The sequence below is a fragment of the Dermacentor variabilis genome, chromosome 7 (assembly GCF_050947875.1).
Source record: "Dermacentor variabilis isolate Ectoservices chromosome 7, ASM5094787v1, whole genome shotgun sequence".
In the NCBI taxonomy this organism is placed as follows: Eukaryota; Metazoa; Arthropoda; class Arachnida; order Ixodida; family Ixodidae; genus Dermacentor; species Dermacentor variabilis.
This window is the reverse complement of record NC_134574.1, coordinates 116,741,359-116,759,721: the sequence shown is the minus strand read 5'-3', so window position 1 is coordinate 116,759,721 and position 18,363 is coordinate 116,741,359. Positions and strand designations below refer to the sequence as shown.

The 18,363-nt window shown below is 47.4% G+C and overlaps 1 protein-coding gene across 2 annotated transcripts in view; it reads left to right on the top strand.

The window, feature by feature from the left end:
• The window catches only part of LOC142587056 (sulfotransferase ssu-1-like), a 59,422-nt gene that overhangs the window by 36,888 nt on the left and 4,171 nt on the right, over positions 1-18,363 (top strand). The window contains exons 1-2 of one of the 2 annotated variants that reach the window (XM_075697942.1): positions 8,989-9,106; positions 17,043-17,249. In XM_075697942.1, the coding sequence (XP_075554057.1) occupies positions 17,055-17,249 (195 nt within the window). In that variant the 5' untranslated portion in view covers positions 8,989-9,106; positions 17,043-17,054. Of the gene's footprint in view, positions 1-8,988; positions 9,107-17,042; positions 17,250-18,363 lie in introns of those variants that run through there. The other variant, XM_075697941.1, reaches the window with a different exon arrangement.

Genomic DNA, 18,363 nt, shown 5'->3' with positions numbered 1-18,363 from the left:
GCTTTGAGCGGCTCATCAGTATAAGTTTCGTATCGTTCGGAAAAACTTCTCCGATGCCTGAGGCAGGCAGATGAGACCGCAAGCTGCTCGGTGTACGTCCGTCCATACCCGACTCGTAAATTCCCGGTAACCTCTGAAAGCTTTCTTTCCCTCATTTTGCTTTTTTTTCGCATTACTTTGGAGCACTGTTCAAAATCGTGGAAAATATATCGTGTGGCTAGCCGCGTTCATGGCCGCATGCGTACGTGAGACACCGAAACGACGATATTAGAACCATTGAGAAATAATATATCGTGGAACCTGCCGCGATCAGCAGAACCCATATACCGCGGATAATTCAAGGATATATTGAGGCACGGAGGATCATCTGGACTGGAATTCTCCGACTTAAGGTGGCCTGACAGCCCGCAGAGTTGGCGGACTGAGCTAGCTTGGATGGTTGGTCGCGACAGTCAGAAGTTCGAATCCTCTCACTTTTATTTATCAACGTGGGAAACTACAATTCATCTCCCCAGCCCACTACATTTCCAGGCTTGGAGTGGCGCCTGACACCGGCGAAAACGCCGAGGGCAAGTTGTGCTATACTAATTCAGGTACAACCAATAAGGCATTCCCGTACCAGAACAGGAATTGCCGCCGTAGTGCACTATTCGGCCACTCCATTGCAAATGACTCATTTGATTACCGAAAGGCTCTAGGTCCCCAGCACCTTTGGAGCACCTGACGAACGCGGTGGTCAAACCTGTAACGCAGCATAGGGTGCTAAGAATCTCTGGATCCGGGCAGGCCGCTAATGGAAACTAACGCTTGCTACGTGTAACACGAAAACCATTCGGGTGAAGCTAGCCTAGTAGAACCCTTTGATGAAGCATCAGGCATTGTTTAGGATATCATTGGCCTTAGTGAGGCTAGAAGAACTAGTGAGGCTTATAGAGTGCTGACAAATGGCCACGTCCTCTACTATAGAGGACTACCAGAAAGAAAACTGTTGGCAGTAGGATTCTTATTCCGTAAGTCCTGTCGGGCCCTTGGGCCCTCTCTGCAGCGCGCACGGGGGAAGCCTTTGAAACGCGCGCCACAACGGGACTGGTCGCATGGAGCATGCACACCGATCGCGTTATCGTAAGAACTCGCGCGGGGACTGCCGGGAAGGGAGCTGCCCGATGAGAAGGCAGCGAAGACGGCGCTCGGGGCTTTTTTCGGGGCGCGGGTCTGGGGAGGCGCTAGTGGGGCGTGGCCCGTCTAGGTTTCTTTCCGAGCGTGCTGCAGAGCAGCGGGAAAAGCGTCTTGGCATTGTGTCTGCATGAAAGAGTGCTCTTGTTGTTCGCTTTTGGAACTGCGTCTGCGCGCCTGGTTTGGTGCTTGCTTGCCTTCTGCGCTTTGTGCATTCATTTATCGCCCGAAAGATTGTGTTGGTTGATGGTTTGTAGCGGCCGTTCTTTCGTCGCTCCCTTTGGCTTGTATATTTTGTTGCCTCGCTGTTCTGCTGCTTGCTTCTTTGTCTTGTTATTTTCTGTTGTTGGTCGCGAGGCTGCAGTAATTGTTTGAGTGTTTGATTCTGTCATAAATTAAAGCGGTTTTTGTTGTTCGCGCCACTGGTCCTTTGTCGTGCTGGTCGCGGCTCGCGGACCCCCTGAGCGAAAGCCAGGGGCCTTCAGTCCATAAGGACATAGCGGGCAACATAGACTAATTCTACGGCATTAATGATAGGGTAGCAGTAGTCGTAATAAAGCTGAATAGTATATACAGAATAAAGGTAGTACAAACCTACGCTACAACCTCTAGTCACGATGATGAAGGAATGTAACAGTTTTATGAAGATGTTGAACTAGCGATGTGAAAAGTGCACACTCAGTATACAGTAGTCATGGGCGACTTCAACGCAAAAGAGGAGGGAAAGAAGGCTCGTGAACAAGCAATTGGCAACTACGGCGTAGATTCTAGGAGCACTCGAGGAGTGATGCATGCAGAATTCGCGGAAATGAATAAGCTTAGAATAATGAACACCTTCTTCAGAAAGCGTTGGAACAAAAAGTGGACCTGGAAAAGCCCTAACGGTGAAACAAGGAATGAAATTGATTTCATACTTTCTGCAGATCCCAGCATAGTGCAGGATGTATAAGTGTTAGGGAAAGTAAGGTGCAGTGATCATAGTTTAGTGAGGGCTAGGATTTACCTTAACCTGAAGAGCGAAGGAGTAACATTGGTCAAGAAGAAACAGGCCAACCTAGACGCAGTAAGAGTTAACGCAGAGCAATTCAGGTTGGTACTTGCAAAAAAAATATGCAGCCTTAGAACAGCAAGATGAAGATGACATACAGGCAATGAATGAAACCGCAACTAGGCTAGATTCAGAAGAAGCAATTGAAGTGGGCGGCGAGACAACAAGGAAACTAGTAGGTAGGCTCTTCCAAGTAAGAAAGGACCTAATAAAGAAAAGACAAAGAATGGGAGTGTCCAACTCAAGAGATGAGATAGAATTCATAGAAGTATCAAAACTCATCAACAAGAAGAAAAGAAGAGATAATCGAAATTATAACGTGAGAGAGATTGTGAAAGCAGTAACAAATAGACGCATCCTGAAAACAGCGAGAAGGAAACTAGGCACCAGAAAAATCAAGATGGATGCACTGAAAGATAGGAAGGGTAATATCAACAGCAATCTTGAAGATATAGTAAAAGCCAGCGGAAGAATTCTATACTATTTCTATTCGATTTTTCGAAGTAGTAATGAAAAAGTTACACAGGCTCCCTCTATGACTAGTGATGAAGTTAGAAGGGCCTTGTAAGGCATGAAATGGACGAAAGCGGCAGGAGAAGATGGACTATCGGTTGATTTAATCAAATATGGTGGATACACAATGCTTGAGAAACTAGCGGCCCTTTATACGAACTGTCTATTGACGTCAAAATTGTCAGAGAACTGGAAGAATGCCAACATTATACTAATCCTCAAAAAGGGAGAGGTTAAGGAATTGAAAAATTATAGGACCATTCGGTTACTTCGAATATAACATAAAACATTCGCCAAGGTAATCTACAATAGAATAAGCGCAACACTGGACTTTAGTTAATCAAGGCAACAGGCAGGTTTCAGGAAGGGATACTTCACAATAAATCACATCCATATGATCAATTAGGTAATTGAGAAATCTGTAGAGTACAATCAGAAATCCGCAGGTTATATGGCTTTCATAGATGTTGAAAAAGTATTTAAGTCGAGATACCAGCAGTCATAGAGGCACTGCGTTATGAATTAGTACAGGACGCTTACGTAAATTTCTTGTAAAGGATCTACAGAGATTCCACAGCTACCTCAATTCTCCACAAGAAAAGTAGGAATATACCTATGAAGAAAGGGGTCAGTCAAGGAGAGAGAATCTCTGCAATGCTATTTATTACGGGCTTGGAAGAATTATTCACGCTATTAAAGGGCGAAGGCTTAGGAGTAAGGATCAACGGCGAATATTTCAGCTGCCTTCAATTTCCAGATGACATTGTCCTGTTAATTAATTCTGAGGACGAGTTGCAGCAAATTATTGAGGGCATTAACAGAGAGAATGTAAGAACAGGATTGAAGATTAAGATGCAGCAGACAAAGATACTAATCAGTAGCCGGGCAAGAGAACAAGAGTTCAGGATTGGCAGGCAGCCTCTAGAGTCTGTCAAGGAATACCTTTACATAGGTCAACTACTCACAGGGGACCCTGTGAGTGCATGAGATACAAACTTCCAGAAGAATAAAAATGGGTTGGATCGCATACGGCAGACATCGTGAGATCCTGACTGGGAGCTTACCGTTATCATTGAAAAGGGAAGTATACAGTCAGTGCATCTTACCGGTGCTGACATATGGGGCAGAGACTTGGAGACTGACAAAGAAGCTTGAGAACAAGTTAAGGACCGCGCAAAGAGCGATGGAACAAAGAGCGCTAGGCATAACTTTAAGAGACAGAAAGAGCGGTGGAGGAGGAATAGTGGATAGTCTAATTGACATTAAGAGAAAGAAATGGATCTGGGCCGGTCACGTGATGCGTAGATTTGGTAACCGGTGGACCATTAGGGTTACAGAATGGGTGCTAAGAGTAGGAAGCGCAGTAGTGGCCGGCAGAAGACTAGGTGGGGTGAAGAAATTAAGAAATGCGCAGGCGCTAGCTTGAATCGGTTGGAGCAGAAGAGGGGTAATTGGAGATCACAGGGAGAGGCATTCGTACTGCAGTGGACATAAAATAGGCTGATGATGATGAGGATGACGTGCTGAGTCTTGAAAGAAAAAAAAATTGCCAAGCGACCACCGAAGACCCCCCGACGCACTCTTCACGTCAATCTCTCTACAGCAGTCCACGCACAACAGAGCAGAAGTTTTCAACGAACAGTATGTTCACCAACGGACAATTATGCTTTTTCTAGCTATATATATATATATATATATATACAGCTTTTTCTAGCTATATATATATATATATATATATATATATATATATATATATATATATATATATATGTCGCTACTGATCCTTACTGCTGCACACAACTGCGGATGCGTCATTGTAGCGACGAACAATTGGCTAAATCCCCAGGACGTCTTATTGGCACCTGCCTTTCGCCCGTGCAACGCGGGCTGACAACATGCCAGCAAGAACGAAGCGCCTGTCCCTTTGTGAAGTATCTTCAAGCAACTCCCTTCTAGTAGAACGTCACCACCTGTTTTGACGTCACCACCCGCCTTGACCTGTTACTGCCGATGCTGGACCGGCCAGCCCGCATAGCCAAAGTCAATCAGGGTCGGACTGGTCCTTTCTTAGAAGAGAGAGACCCCAGCAGTCGATCTTGTTAGTCTGGTGAACCCAGACAGTTATATGTAAGCTAAGGGCAATCCGTCTCTCAGCTATATGTTATCTATTTGCCAACTCTCTGGTACCTGAAAATTGCATGTAAATGCGTGCAAGAAGTGATTTTCCTTCGTGAACTCGGAGACTCCGTCTCCTTTGTCCTCCAAAATCGAAACTTGCAGCAGCCCGATTGATAGCCTGATAATGAAAGGTGCTAGTAAGTAGGATTTGTTAAAATGTTTTACATGTATTTTTCACAGAAATTCACAATAACGTGATGCAAAAATCCAGATGATTACAGCTTGTGTGAGACACAATAAACATCCCATAAGACGGAAGGCCGCCTAAAATGCACACAAAGACAACTGCACCCGTCACGTTGAGTTGTACATGAGATTTAATTAACTTCTGCACGATACGTTCGCATCGCATAGATTGCACTACGCGCGTCAACTGAGAGCATGCGCTCAACATGAGTGATGGCGAAATGATTTAACTTTAAAGGAAAGTGGGTACGACACCATTTCGGACATGGCGTGCTCTCCCGTGATCAAGTTTCAGGTGTCCCTTCTGTCTATGCCTGTTGCCCTGTGCCTAACCGATCCGTTTATCTCGAGGAAACTAGTGGACGATTAAAAGAATTGGACAAAACCGCCTCTTCTCGACGGTACTCACTTCGTGTGCTGGCAACCAGGATCGTCAAAACCAACACGAGACGTTCGTTTGAGGGGTAGCCAGCCGTTTGTGCGCAGACGCCAGGAAGAGCGGGCTAGAGAGATAAAATGTGGGGCTTTTGCGGCTTTTGCTCCTTGAGCATATGACTCTGCCTAGACGCCAAGTCGGAGGTTTGTTTGCGCGGGTTGTATGCGTTTGTGCCTAGGTCTGCCGTCATAGCTGAGTAGGGTCGAGTTTATTTACGCTCGGACGCTGGGTGCCAGCGCGGTGAAATATGTGAAGCAGCGGGCAATGACGCCCCATTTGGCGGCCGCTGTATCGGAGAGACTGTCTCGCATCTGCGGCACTCGTGCTAAGTCAGTCGTGCCGGACCACTGCTTATTTGAGCCTTACGTCAATGTACCTTGGAAATAACGTCACAGATGTTTTCGTGGGAGCAGTAGAGACGATAGTAGAGGTCGAGCCGCATATATTGAAGATGTAGAAGTCAGACCACCTTAGCAACAGCGTTTGAACGAAAGTGGCTGAAAGGCCGTGGCTGACGCTCGACGCCCCTGCAGCCGGTATGAAAATGCGTCGCGCTATCCTGACGCCTTTTACGCTAACCTAACCTAACCTAACGTTAACTTAAAAGAACGTGGCCGAGACGAGAAGACAATAATCCTCACGGCGTAACCGCTGTGAGAATACGCCGCGTCACCCTAACGCCTTTTCCGCTAACCTAACCTGACCTAACGTTAACCTAACCTAACGTGGCCGAGACGCAATGAGAAAAATCCGCACGGCGTAACCACTGTGAGAATACACCGCGCGACCCTAACCCCTTTCTCGTTAACGTAAGCTAATGTAAGGTAACGTGAACCTATGCTAACCTAACCTAACGTGGGCGAGACGCAAAAGTCAGTAATCCTCATGGTGTGACATCAGGGATTGCCGTTCAACCGCCGTTGCTAAGGCGCTGTGCGTTTATTTCACTTAAAGCTGACCACTCAAAAATACACCTGAAAAGTGGCGGGCAGCAGCATACGAAAAGCCTGCAAAGAGCAAAGATACTACCCCAGGAAAGCAGGCCGGGCTTCTACTACGGCCCCTACTGCGCCCTGAAAAAATCAGTAATGTTTTTTTGACGGTAGAGCACCGCAATTGGCAAGAAAGGTTTAATCCGGCTTGACTGATTGAGGACCACCGCCACAAGCGCGAGAAACTCTGTCCGACGCACCTTCAGACAGAGCGATCATCAAATGGGGCGTCTGGGGCCACAATGGCCCACCGCGCGGGCAGCCACCGTGGGAGCATAAACAGCCTCAACCCCACTCCACAATTCCGGCATGTCTAAAAGACAAACGCATAGAACAATCACTAAGAAACCTCCTCCGTAGTGCCTAGGCAGACAACGTAATCTAAAGACGTTGTAGGAGGAGTCATATATTCACAGAGGAAACGCCCCCCGGTTTTCTCTTTTTCGCCCGCCCTTACTCCCACCTGCGTACAAACGGCTGGCGATCCCTCAAATGAACGTCTAGTGTTTCTACTCGGTGGCGGCGCACGGCCATTTTGCGTTAGCTGCGCCGGCGGCGTGTAAACCAAAACCAAAAATTCAGAAGGCCGTTTCGCTACATCCGTCTCTTCTGAACTCGCTAAAATTCTGGACTTTTCATACCGAAGGCTGAGCGGAACGAATACAGAGGGGTGTTGGAAGTGAGAGAAACACAAAACATGTTGTAGGACTTTTTCTCTTCAGCCGATATATAAAAAAAAATATGGGCACATATATCTGAAGACGTCTATGTTGAGTGTGTGTCTATATTGCTTTCCCCATGTATATGCAGGGCCTTGCTTTTCGTCGTAGTCACAGTGGTTTTCTTTTTTTGCTATGCCTCTGTTTGTATGATATTTTTCCATTGTGCAAAGAGTGAGCGAATTCGTCTAGAATTGCTAAGCCAGCACCGATGCCCGTGATGCTCTCTAGATAGGTTAACTTTTGCTTCCACTTGTTCTGAATGAGATTGTGTTAATAATAAATAATATTTGGGGTTTTACGTGCCAAAACCACTTTCTGATTATGAGGCACGCCGTAGTGGAGGACTCCGGAAATTTTGACCACCTGGGGTTCTTTAACGTGCACCTAAACCTAAGCACACGGGTGTTTTCGCATTTCGCCCCCATCGAAATGCGGCCGCCGTGGCCGGGATTCGATCCCGCGACCTCGTGCTCAGCAGCCCAACACCATAGCCACTGAGCAACCACGGCGGGTGAGATTGTGTTAATACAAGACGCTTTATGTAAAAAGTAAAAAAAGGACCTTTTCTATCACCAACTTTCGGCGGGTTCAGCCTTTAAGCTGTCAACCAATCAGCAGATGTTATAGCCCGCCTTCCTTACTGAACAGTAAGTAAGATCACTTCTGAATATTATTCACCATCTGCTTATGTAACTTTTCTTTTAACGTCCTTTTTCCTTAAGAAAAAAGGATCAAAATTCTTTTTTTCTGCCGCAAGTGAACATTTTATGTTCAGCTGCGGCAGCTGAAAAGAAATAGCAGCTGCTATGACGCGGTCGAAAACAAATTTGCTCAATTTGTTAACTCGTCATCAGCAGGTTGAATGAACGACGTGTGGATCAGTAGAAATGCAGCCACTGCTTGGATGCACAAATATTTTCGAAAGACAAAGCATTCTTTTTAAACCTGCACGTCGAAACTGCTTTCTATTTCATTGCAGCAATCGGTCTCAGTTACATTCAATTTTTCATATGAATGTTACGAAGGAATAGCATCATGCAGTACACAGGTAAAAATATTATTTTACATGCAGGAATATGAAAAAACTCCTTCAAATGCAACGGCCGTTATAACGCAGAAACTTCCAACCGGCATCTTAAACGCATCGGGGCCAGAAATTAGTACCTTGCCGCAAGTTGCACCTCTCGCGTTGATGCCGCCATCAGACATATCGCCGATTCTAGCCACATCTACAGTGCCGACGACCTTCAAGCCTTGATTCCGGAATTCCGCAGCCAATGTTTCTTCTCCTTGCGCCATATTGCGCTTTTGAAGGAGAAGTTTCAGAATCTCACGTTGCGCTTACCTAGTTGTGACAACACGCATGCGCAGACGCGTCGAGAACACAGTTAGGTTCGTTTGTATTGTTTTATTCATTGCTCCCCTCCTTATCACAATTCTATGATTGGCGGCGGTGGCGGCGGCGCGCCGACGTCTCCAGGCGCACCGCTACGGGCAGCATTAGCTGCGCCTCATTTTAGCGACCATCCGCATCCGCTACGCCGGGGCACGACCCCTTTTCAGGCATCGGATGCTCTCCCGAGCGGATGTTTCAGGTGTCTCTTCTTCTGGCTGTGACTGCGCCCTGTGCGCAACAGATCCGTTTCTCTGAAGGCAACTAACGGAGCGTTCCATGAACTGTACGTAACCGCCGCTATTGGATAGTGCTTACTTCCTCTGGTGGCAACCCAGATTTACAAAACCAACTGCTTCAACTGACAGCACAAGCTGTGTCGAAATCAGGCGCCCGTCCGCATCTGCCGCGCAGGGGCATGATCCCACTTCAGAAGTGGAGGGCTCACCCGTGCTCTTGTTTCAGGTTGGTTACTTGAATTGCGTTTCTTGTCTGAAAAGTTGGTGTCGTGCTCCGGTGAGCTGCTGCCCTTACTGAAGCATTGCGAAAATCTTTATTTATGCATACTTCGGCTGTGCGTAATTCTATTCTGTGCGTAATTATATGTGCTGGATAACGTGCTCGCCACTTTGCGACCTATTGAATCCGGCCCGCACGAGATTGGCAATGACCTGCGCGCACTAAAAAATTGGCAGGCGTCAACTGATGTCGAGGTAAAGCAATTGTCGAGTAGCCTTCGTGCTGGTAAAGTCAATATTGTGTCAGCGAAAAGCTCCGTCACTGATACATCGCCGGCATAACTGCACTTAGATAATGGCATTTCCACCCAGATAAAAACAATTAAATCGAAAATACACAGAAAACGGACGCTTTCGGCGTCTGTTTTAACAATTACTTCACGGCCGTATTTATAAAGGAAGACAATTCGGGAGTACCAACACCCATCGAACTCAACTAGCCATACGTGGTCCCAAATCAATGTTGCAACCATTGGTATTGCTAGGTTGATTAGTCATCTCAAGATGCCAACTTCTTCCGGCATAGATGATATGAACTCGCAAATCTTTAAATGTGCACTACGTAACTTGTAGCACCGTCCTTTCTCGCTTGTTTCAACAGTCCCACTCAACATGGGAATTTTTTTATCAATGGAAGGTCGGTAAGGTTATATCGTTTTGAAGTGCGGTCATAGGAGCGCTATTAAGGATTACCGCCGAATATCACTAAAAACTGTTCCCGGTAAGCTACTAGAGCACATGATCTTTCCAAACGTAGCACATCACTTGGAAATTAACTTCATTTTTGAATATCAGCATGGCTTTAGAAAAGAACTATCATGTGAAACCCAGCTAGTCGAATTTAGTGCATATATTTGTGTAAGCATGCATACGCGCCTGCACAAAGATTCCATTTTAATTGATTTTGCTAAGGCTTTAGATCCCGTTGCTCATTGCGTCTGATAGCTAAACTTTCATGCCTAAATATCGATTATCTAACACTATCTTGAATCAGAGTTATTTTTTGTGTGATTCCGTAAGCAATTCAGGGTCCTCTATAACTACCTTTGAGGTATTAGCGAAGTAACATCTTGCCCATCACAAAGAAGCGTATAGGGACCACTACTTCATCTGATTCATATTAACGACTGTTATGTTATAATAATATAATATTTGGGGTTTAACGTGCCAAAACCACTTTCTGATTATGAGGCACGCCGTAGTGGAGGACTCCGGAAATTTTGACCACCTGGGGTTCTTTAACGTGCACCTAAATCTAAGCACACGGGTGTTTTCGCATTTCGCCCCCATCGAAATGCGGCCGCCGTGGCCGGGATTCGATCCCGCGACTTCGTGCTCAGCAGCCCAACACCATAGCCACTGAGCAACCACGGCGGGTAACTGTTATGTTGTTGCAATTGGCCTGTGCAATTTGCTGTAGCACCAGAAAGTGGCGCTTTTACAACCATTGAAATAAACACGCTGCCGGCCGGTTAGGTCAGCCAGCATTCGCACCGAGACTCGTGCGTAAGCTATCAGGGCAGAACGTGCCAACTGGTGACCAGAGATAAAATCGGCGATTCCAGCGCGGCAGAAAGCGCCGGTGCCACTGGATTCAACAAGAATCGCTTCCGTGGGCAGGCTGGAAGCTTTCGACGCAAGCACAAATGAGTGGCCGGAATATCACGAACGTGTTTTCCTTTAGTTCGCTGCGAACAATGTGACCGAGGATAAACGGAAGGTGGTTTTCCGGATAAGCTGCGGTGCAGCAACGTACTCGCTGCTATGGAATGTACACTATCGCCTACAAAGCCGAGTGATGCGACACTCGCTGGTATCTTCGTGGGCTGCGGCACATACTTCCAAGCCCAATGTTTCTGAAGTAGTCGCAAGCTTCAAGTATTTTCCAAGGAAAAGGCAGCAAGGCGAGGCCGTCAGTAACTACGTAGCTGCACTTAACAAGCTTGTAGATGATTGCGCCTTTGGCGCAGTGCGTGAGCGGATCTTGCGCGATCAGATCGTCTATGGAATTAATGACTCCGGAATGCAGACCCACCTATTGGAAAGCGCAGAATTGTATCTGGAAACTGCGAAAAAAAAATACACTGCTAGTCAAAGATGCGTCGCCGTACGGTCTCAGCATGGTTCTAGCCCAGTGGGAAGCGTCGGGAGAAGAGCGGTCAATTGCCTTCGCGTGGAGAAGCCTGGCCACAGCTGGGCGAAACTACAGCCACTTCGATAAGAAAGCCTTGACAGTTGTGTTCGGAGTAACAAGTTTTAAACAGCACCTTTGGGGTGGCCCTTCGGAATAGGAACCAATCACAAGCCACTTTTGGGCCTTCTCGCATAACATAAGTTGATTCCAGAGTCTTGGTCGCCTCGACTACTCCGCTGGGCACTCATCCTGTCAGGCTATGATTACGTGTTGAAGTACAAACCTGGTGGCCTCATTCCGCACGCCGATGCGCTGATCCGGCTCCCTCTTCCAACAGCTGAGCTGCACGTCGACAACTCACCGGACATATTTACGCTCCAAGGGTGTTACCCCAGAGTGTTGTCAGCGCAAGCTATTGCAGCCGCTCCGAGCGAAAACCCGTGGCTGTCACATCTTCGCGAAGCGCTATGGGCTGGTAAGGGAATCCCCCGGGAAACACCATGGAAAGAGTACGTCACTCTCCTTCATGAAATGAATGTTCACACGACTGCATTCTGCTAGGAAGCAGGGTGGTTGAGCCCGCGTCCTTGCAGACCGAAGTGCTACTACCACTGCATGAAGGGCGTCCAGAAATTGTGAAAATGAAGGCAGTGACCCGTAGTCACGTCTGGTGGCCAGCCATGCAAGATGACGTCATGTCAGCGGTACAAGCGTGCGCACCTGCAATGAAAATCGGCGATCACTGAGACGGGCAACGATGAAGCCATGGCCGTTCCCTGAGAGGCCATTGTCCCGGATTCATGTAGACTATGCCGGACAACTCAGCAATGCTTACTTATGCATAGCAGTCGACGCATGCCCGAAATGGATAGAAGTGTTCCCCGTATGCTACCCGTCGGCTGCAGCCACCATTGACTGCCTGCGAAAAATGTTCGCTGCGCATGGACTCCCTGATATGGTCGTATCCGACAATGGTCCAGCGTTTGTGAGTGAAGAATACAAGACCTTTTTGCGTAGAAACTGCATCCGACAAATCCTTGTGCCGCCGTACCACCGATCATCTAATGGAGCAGCCGAGCGTGTGGTTCAGAACATTAATCAGAAGCTAAAGAAAGCGGAATTGAGGGATGATTTGCACGTCCAGATGGCCAGAATTTTGCTTGCATACCGGACAACGCCTCGTGAAGTAACCAGGTGCAGCGCCGCTGAGCTTCTCATGGGCCGGAAAGTGAAAATGGCGCTGGATTTGCTACGGCCTGATGTTCAGACTACAGAAATGTCCCAACAGATCTCTCAGAGTCTCCGGGTAAACAGAGGATCGCCAGCAGCCGTACCAACGCCAGCAGGAACGACTGTTTTTGCTCGCAATTTTCGTCCAGGTTCCGTCTGGGTGCTGGCAACGGGGAAGCGGACAAAGGATTTGTGCCAGTGCTAAGGCTACCAGATGGCCGCCAGGGGATAAGCACCACGGGCATGCGCGGTCATGTAAGAATATCCTGGATGACCCCAGACAAACCCTCCGGATGTTCAAAGCGCGGAGCCGGCTGTGCCTTTGGGTACTGCGTGTACCGCCGCGGCCGACGCCCCAGTTAGGGCCGCCAATACCACTGCAACTACGAGTGCTTAGTCTAGTGAAATGAATGGTACATGTCTCCAGTGATCCGGATAGTTGTGCCAGTGCCCTGAAGGACCCCCCGAAGCCAGCGGTCTACCCTGACGCCCAGAAGACAGCGGTTCCTCCGCAGACTCCCCTTCACCGCAGCTCATGCGTGCGGAAAGCAGTTATGCGATATGTGCCCCACTAATCAAATTGAACCCTGCGTATGCGCATTAGAGTACTTGTTCTGTTTTTGTATGTTTGTTTTCATCGTTTCTTAAAGGAGGAAGGGATGTTATGTTGTTGCCATCGGCCTGTGTAAATTACTGTAGCGCCACGAGGTGGCGCTTTTACAACCGCTGACCTAAACGTGCTGCCAGCCAGTTAGCCCAGTCAGCATTCGCACCGAGCCTCTTGCGTACGCTATTTGGACAGAAAATGACAACGACCTGTCGTCCGAAATAACGTCATCCATTCGCTCGTTCGCAGACGACTGCGTGAGCTGTCGTCAAATCTTCTTCCCTTCCGATCAAGTCGCGCTTCAACGAGATCTTCACCGTATTACTTCTAATTGGTCCTCTTCTGGGCAGATGACGCTCTAGCGCCCACCGACACCGCTACGGGCGAGTGCTAAAGGTCGGCGCCCTCTGTCAGCAATGCAAAAAGTTTAGGAAAGTAAAGTTGGCCGGCGCGTGCTCGCGGCTCACGCGCAGCACGCGCTAGTGATATCAAGGGATTCTGCCGCGAGCACGCGCCAGTGCGTTCTAAGAGCCTGCTACGCTGGTGCTCTGGTCCTGGTGCTCCACTGCAACCTCTCGGATCGCGACTACCCTGAACACGCAATTATACAAACTAATAACATTTTTCCCCAAAATACATTTCCCGCTTTCGTTCACGCGCTCGATAAGAACCCGTTACACGGACCAACTCGTACACCTACCTCGGCCTTATCCTTACACCTAATCTGTCATGCTCTGCGCGCATTGAAAAACTAATTGCTAAAGCTTGAGGTACGCTACGTTATCTTTCACTTAGCCTTCGCAGTACTCTTGCCCTCACCAGACAAGTCGCCTATGATACATTTGCAAGGCGTCAACTCGACTGGCCGGCCCATATCTATTCACCTCAAAGCTTACTAATTCAAGACTCTCGAGTTAGTTCGGAACCGCACCGCGCGCTTCATTGTTAGAGAATATCACAGCGACTATACCGTGACTAGCATTAAGTCTTTTTTTGCCCCTCTCGTATGTTTATTCAAGAAGAAACAAACAACTGAATTGACTGTTTCACAAAATTATCCATGGCATGCACCCACCCACCCGGCCTCGCATTCGTCTATCTCGTGCATATCTGCGTCTGCATAATTATCTCAATTTTTAGTGTATCTTTGATCGAACCAATTCTTTCTATTCATCCTCGTTGTCACGTGCCATTCAAAATCGGAATAGACTACGAAACGACACAGCTAACATTCTTGAACCTGTATCCTTCAGAGCACTCTTATACATATTATTTTGATAGTTCATCACCACTAACTCAACTGCACACCTAAGTGACCTCAAGCGAACTTGCATGCAGGCTTTTTACCTTCCCTTTTTCTGTTATTTAAATTTTGTTCGACTCGTTCTTTCATCCTAATTCACTAGCCTTTCTAGAGGGCGGCTGGCTTATGTGCACGTCCTTGACTCAGTCAGGCCCTCCGCGTGCCTGCGCAAGCTCACCATGGCTTCCTTCCCCACCCCACCCCTTCCTCTCCTTATCTTTCTATTTCCTCTTACCCAACCCCCAGAGTAGGATAGCCAACGAGACGCATTTCTGATTAACATCCCCGCCTTCTCTCTTTATTTCTTCCTGCTACTGCTCCTTCTTATTAGCTTGTATTTGTATAATTTTATTGAACTCCTTATGGCTATTTCATCATGCTTTGTTGTTTCCTTTATAGCGTTATTTATATTTATTAAATATTTGTTCCTTCATCTTTACCCGCTATCATTATATAATTTTATTGTAGTCATTGTGTTATTGCAATAACAATCATGTGGACACCCCAGGCGCATTTCTGCCGTCGGCGTCGCCGTGAGGTTACCTATATAAAGTCCAAGGGCGATATAAAAGCGTCGAAAAGCGCCATATAGTGTATGCGCGAGTGAAAGTGCGGGAAGGTGAGCCGATGATCGCAGCTCAGTCACGCACAGAGAAAAGCGGGGACGAAGCGCACCACCTTGCGTCGCGCGCAAATCATCGGGGGTGGGCAGAAAGGGGGCCTGTACTCCGGGCGGCCCGGGCTGCCGCGCCAGCCCGACCCGACCGCTGCATATTGAAAGCCATCTGCAAACGGGTACTCAGTCAGCGCAGAGCTGTGCTTTCGCGGAGTACTTCGCTATGGTGAGAGTGGCCGCAGGAAGGTCAATTCGCTTGCTGCTGCTGCCGCGCTTCCTCGCCGCAGTGTTTTCCAAGCGTTTTCCCAGCGTTTTGACAGTTCCCGCGGTGATCGAGTGAAATGTGTTCATGTTTGCTTGTGCGCGCGTGACACCCTGCCTGTTAATTTAGTTAGTATGCCTATGTTTACTACAAATTTACAGGGCCGACCATACTACTGTCCTTAATTCATATAGATGTCCTCTAATTTTCAATTGCAATCGATGCTTCGCCCTTCTAGCGAAACTCCTACTTTTCATTCTTTTTTGCTAATTACCTGTAACCTCCCCTCAAGCAATACTCCTTCGGAAGCCTGGGAGGTAAATGAATCAACTGCATCAGTGACACACAATTAATGAGTCTCTTCGTATCTAGCCTGTTCACAGGCGTTTTTTTCTTGTTTTGCGTCTCATCAAAGTTTAGCGCTGTTCATATCTCTAAATGTGCACGCCTTACCTGCACGTCTATTTCTACTCTTGACGGTGACTGCAACAAGGGAGCCATTAGCAGTGAACGTTCCTAATAGGTCTGCGGTGTGCTCCAGGACAACAACGTGTCCTGAGCGACAGCACTACCTAGCCCTAGCCGATAACCATGGTTGAGTTCTTTAAATTAACAGCCGAAATTAACATTGGTGGGTGCAAGCAACCTACAAGAGAAAAAGAGGTGTACTTCTATTAGAAGATGACGTGGTTTCCCTTTGCGAAGTGTGAATGCAAGTTTCTAAAACCTCTGTAAACAAGGACACTCATTATGTTCTGTGGGCTGGCTCTTGCTCGTGTCAAACAAGTGCATCTCTGCGCGATGTCAAGTACTTCCTGGCCAAAGAGAGAGAGGGAGAGAGAAAGAAGGAATAAAGGAGGCAGGGATGTTAAACACAATGGCATCTGGTTGGCTACCTGCATTGAGGGAAGAAAAAAGAGAGAAAGAAGGAAAGGACGGAAGGAGTTCTTGAATGAATACAAGTGCGCGGACAGCACCAGTCAATCAAGGGCGCTATCAAAAGGCAGAGCAATTCACAATAAAGTAGAATAAGTGCTTTAACTGTCTCAGTAGTGTCTTCAAACTCAATGCATGACCATCTACATTTCAAGAGCACAAAGATGCGAGACACATGCAAGTGAAATAAGAAAGCGCTGGTGCTGCGTTTTTCTTCGTACTACAGTGCAGGCGAGAATAAGTCACAATTCGCCTATCTTAGAATTCAATCAAACAATCGACAACATTTAAAGGATACGAGTCTGGTAAGTATTGAAAAGTATTTCCTGCACATATTAGATACCGCGGCAGAAGAAAACGTGAAGCAGTTGTTCTAAGCAATGTTAACGAGGACTACAAATATTTCCGCTAGGCCACTGCCCTGTCTTCTAATTAAACCTTTAACTCAGTTTGTGCGGACACTGTTCTTTCTCGTACCGAGTGTGAGACAACAGACAGGTATTTCCCTTCTAGCCAGCACTAAGCGCGATTACTATGGGCGTTTTTCAAATGAGAAGGCTAAAGGTCATTGAGCCCACATATATATGTCACAAGCAGTTAGAAGAATCAAGCTACGAAAGCGACATTTTGCAAGACAGTTAAGTAAAACAGAAAACTCTGCTTTCTTTTCAACTTCTTTAGCTTTGAGTTTTAACGTTTTTACGCGTTGTAGTATAGTAGAAAGACAATGACGCTATTTCTCCAGAAGCTTCTGGGCAGCGCTCTGTGCTTCAGCGCCAACTTTTGTCAACGCAGGATTTTTCTACCATGGCTCATGACCACGCCTACCGAGATGTTTGTGGACTGCATCTGAGCTACATATTCCAGGAACCGGTCATAAAAGAAGCACTCGCCTACAAGCCCAAGCCTGATGACGTTTTTATCGTGTCATTTCCAAAGTCCGGGAGTACATGGATGCAGCAAATTGTCTATGCGATTTACCACGACGGCTCCAAACCCGAGGTTTGTTTGTGATTAACGTAGAATTAAATGAAGTGTGGCCACATAATCGCGCGTGCTAATGCATTGCGAGCCACGACATACCCAGGATGCGTTGGCACTTGTGTTGCGGTCACTAGCATTAGCAACGAAAATATCTGGTCTAACAGCAAAATCTTTGACATTACTGTGACTTTCCCTGAACCTATAAGGTCAATATATCTGCACCGCACTGTATTTTTCAGCAGTCCAATGGCGCTCTGTTTTAGAGCACAGGTCTTAGGCACCCGTTCGTGCAGCGAACGTCGGCATCGGCGGTGTTACCGAGTGAACGATCACAGCGAAAGATGAAAGAGAGAACGCGAAGCAGGAGATGAAAGACGCGAGTCGGGAACGGTAGAGACCAATGAGAGCGGCGCCTTCAGTGAAGTGAGCGCGGGAAGCGTGTCATACGGACTCACTCGACCGCGCGATGCGTACTCGTATCCGGTCTTAGCTGGACCGCTCGTTTCGCACTATCGGCATCTCGCATGCCCTCTCGCTTTCGCTCGTTTGGTTTGCTTGGTTTGGTCTCGTTCGCACTTGTTTCAATTGTCATGGTTTGCGATTGTTTTGTAATCTGGGGCGTTATAGCGTGAAACTGTTCCAATATATTTTTATTCCAATCATCTGACGTCAAATTTACGTAACCGCCAACGCAAGCATAGGGCGGGGACCCGCAGCGTTGCCTGAATAGCCCAATCAAACGCTCTTTGTTTATCGGAGGTCACTTTTGTTTGCGTTTAAAACGACTAACATTGCCTATATTGGGCAGTTGTTTTTATCTAATTGGCGGACAAAAAGCCAGGAGCACGCTCAGGTGGAGAGGGTTTCGATGGGTCCGAGCCAGTGCACTGAATATACATAACCAGACGAAGAGGATGGTGCCGACGTGTGCGATTGGTCCGCTTTGCCTCACTCAGCTTGAAGTGGCTGGTAGAAAATTGTGACGGCATGCAAAGGAACGTTTACAATGCCACTAAAATGGATCCTTACCGAAGAAGAGTTGGCAGCGCGAGGTCGTAAACGTTTCCAAATTGCTCGATAACTTTATACGGCCACGCAAAAAGTTTTGTTATGTGTGAGTAGCCAGTGCCTC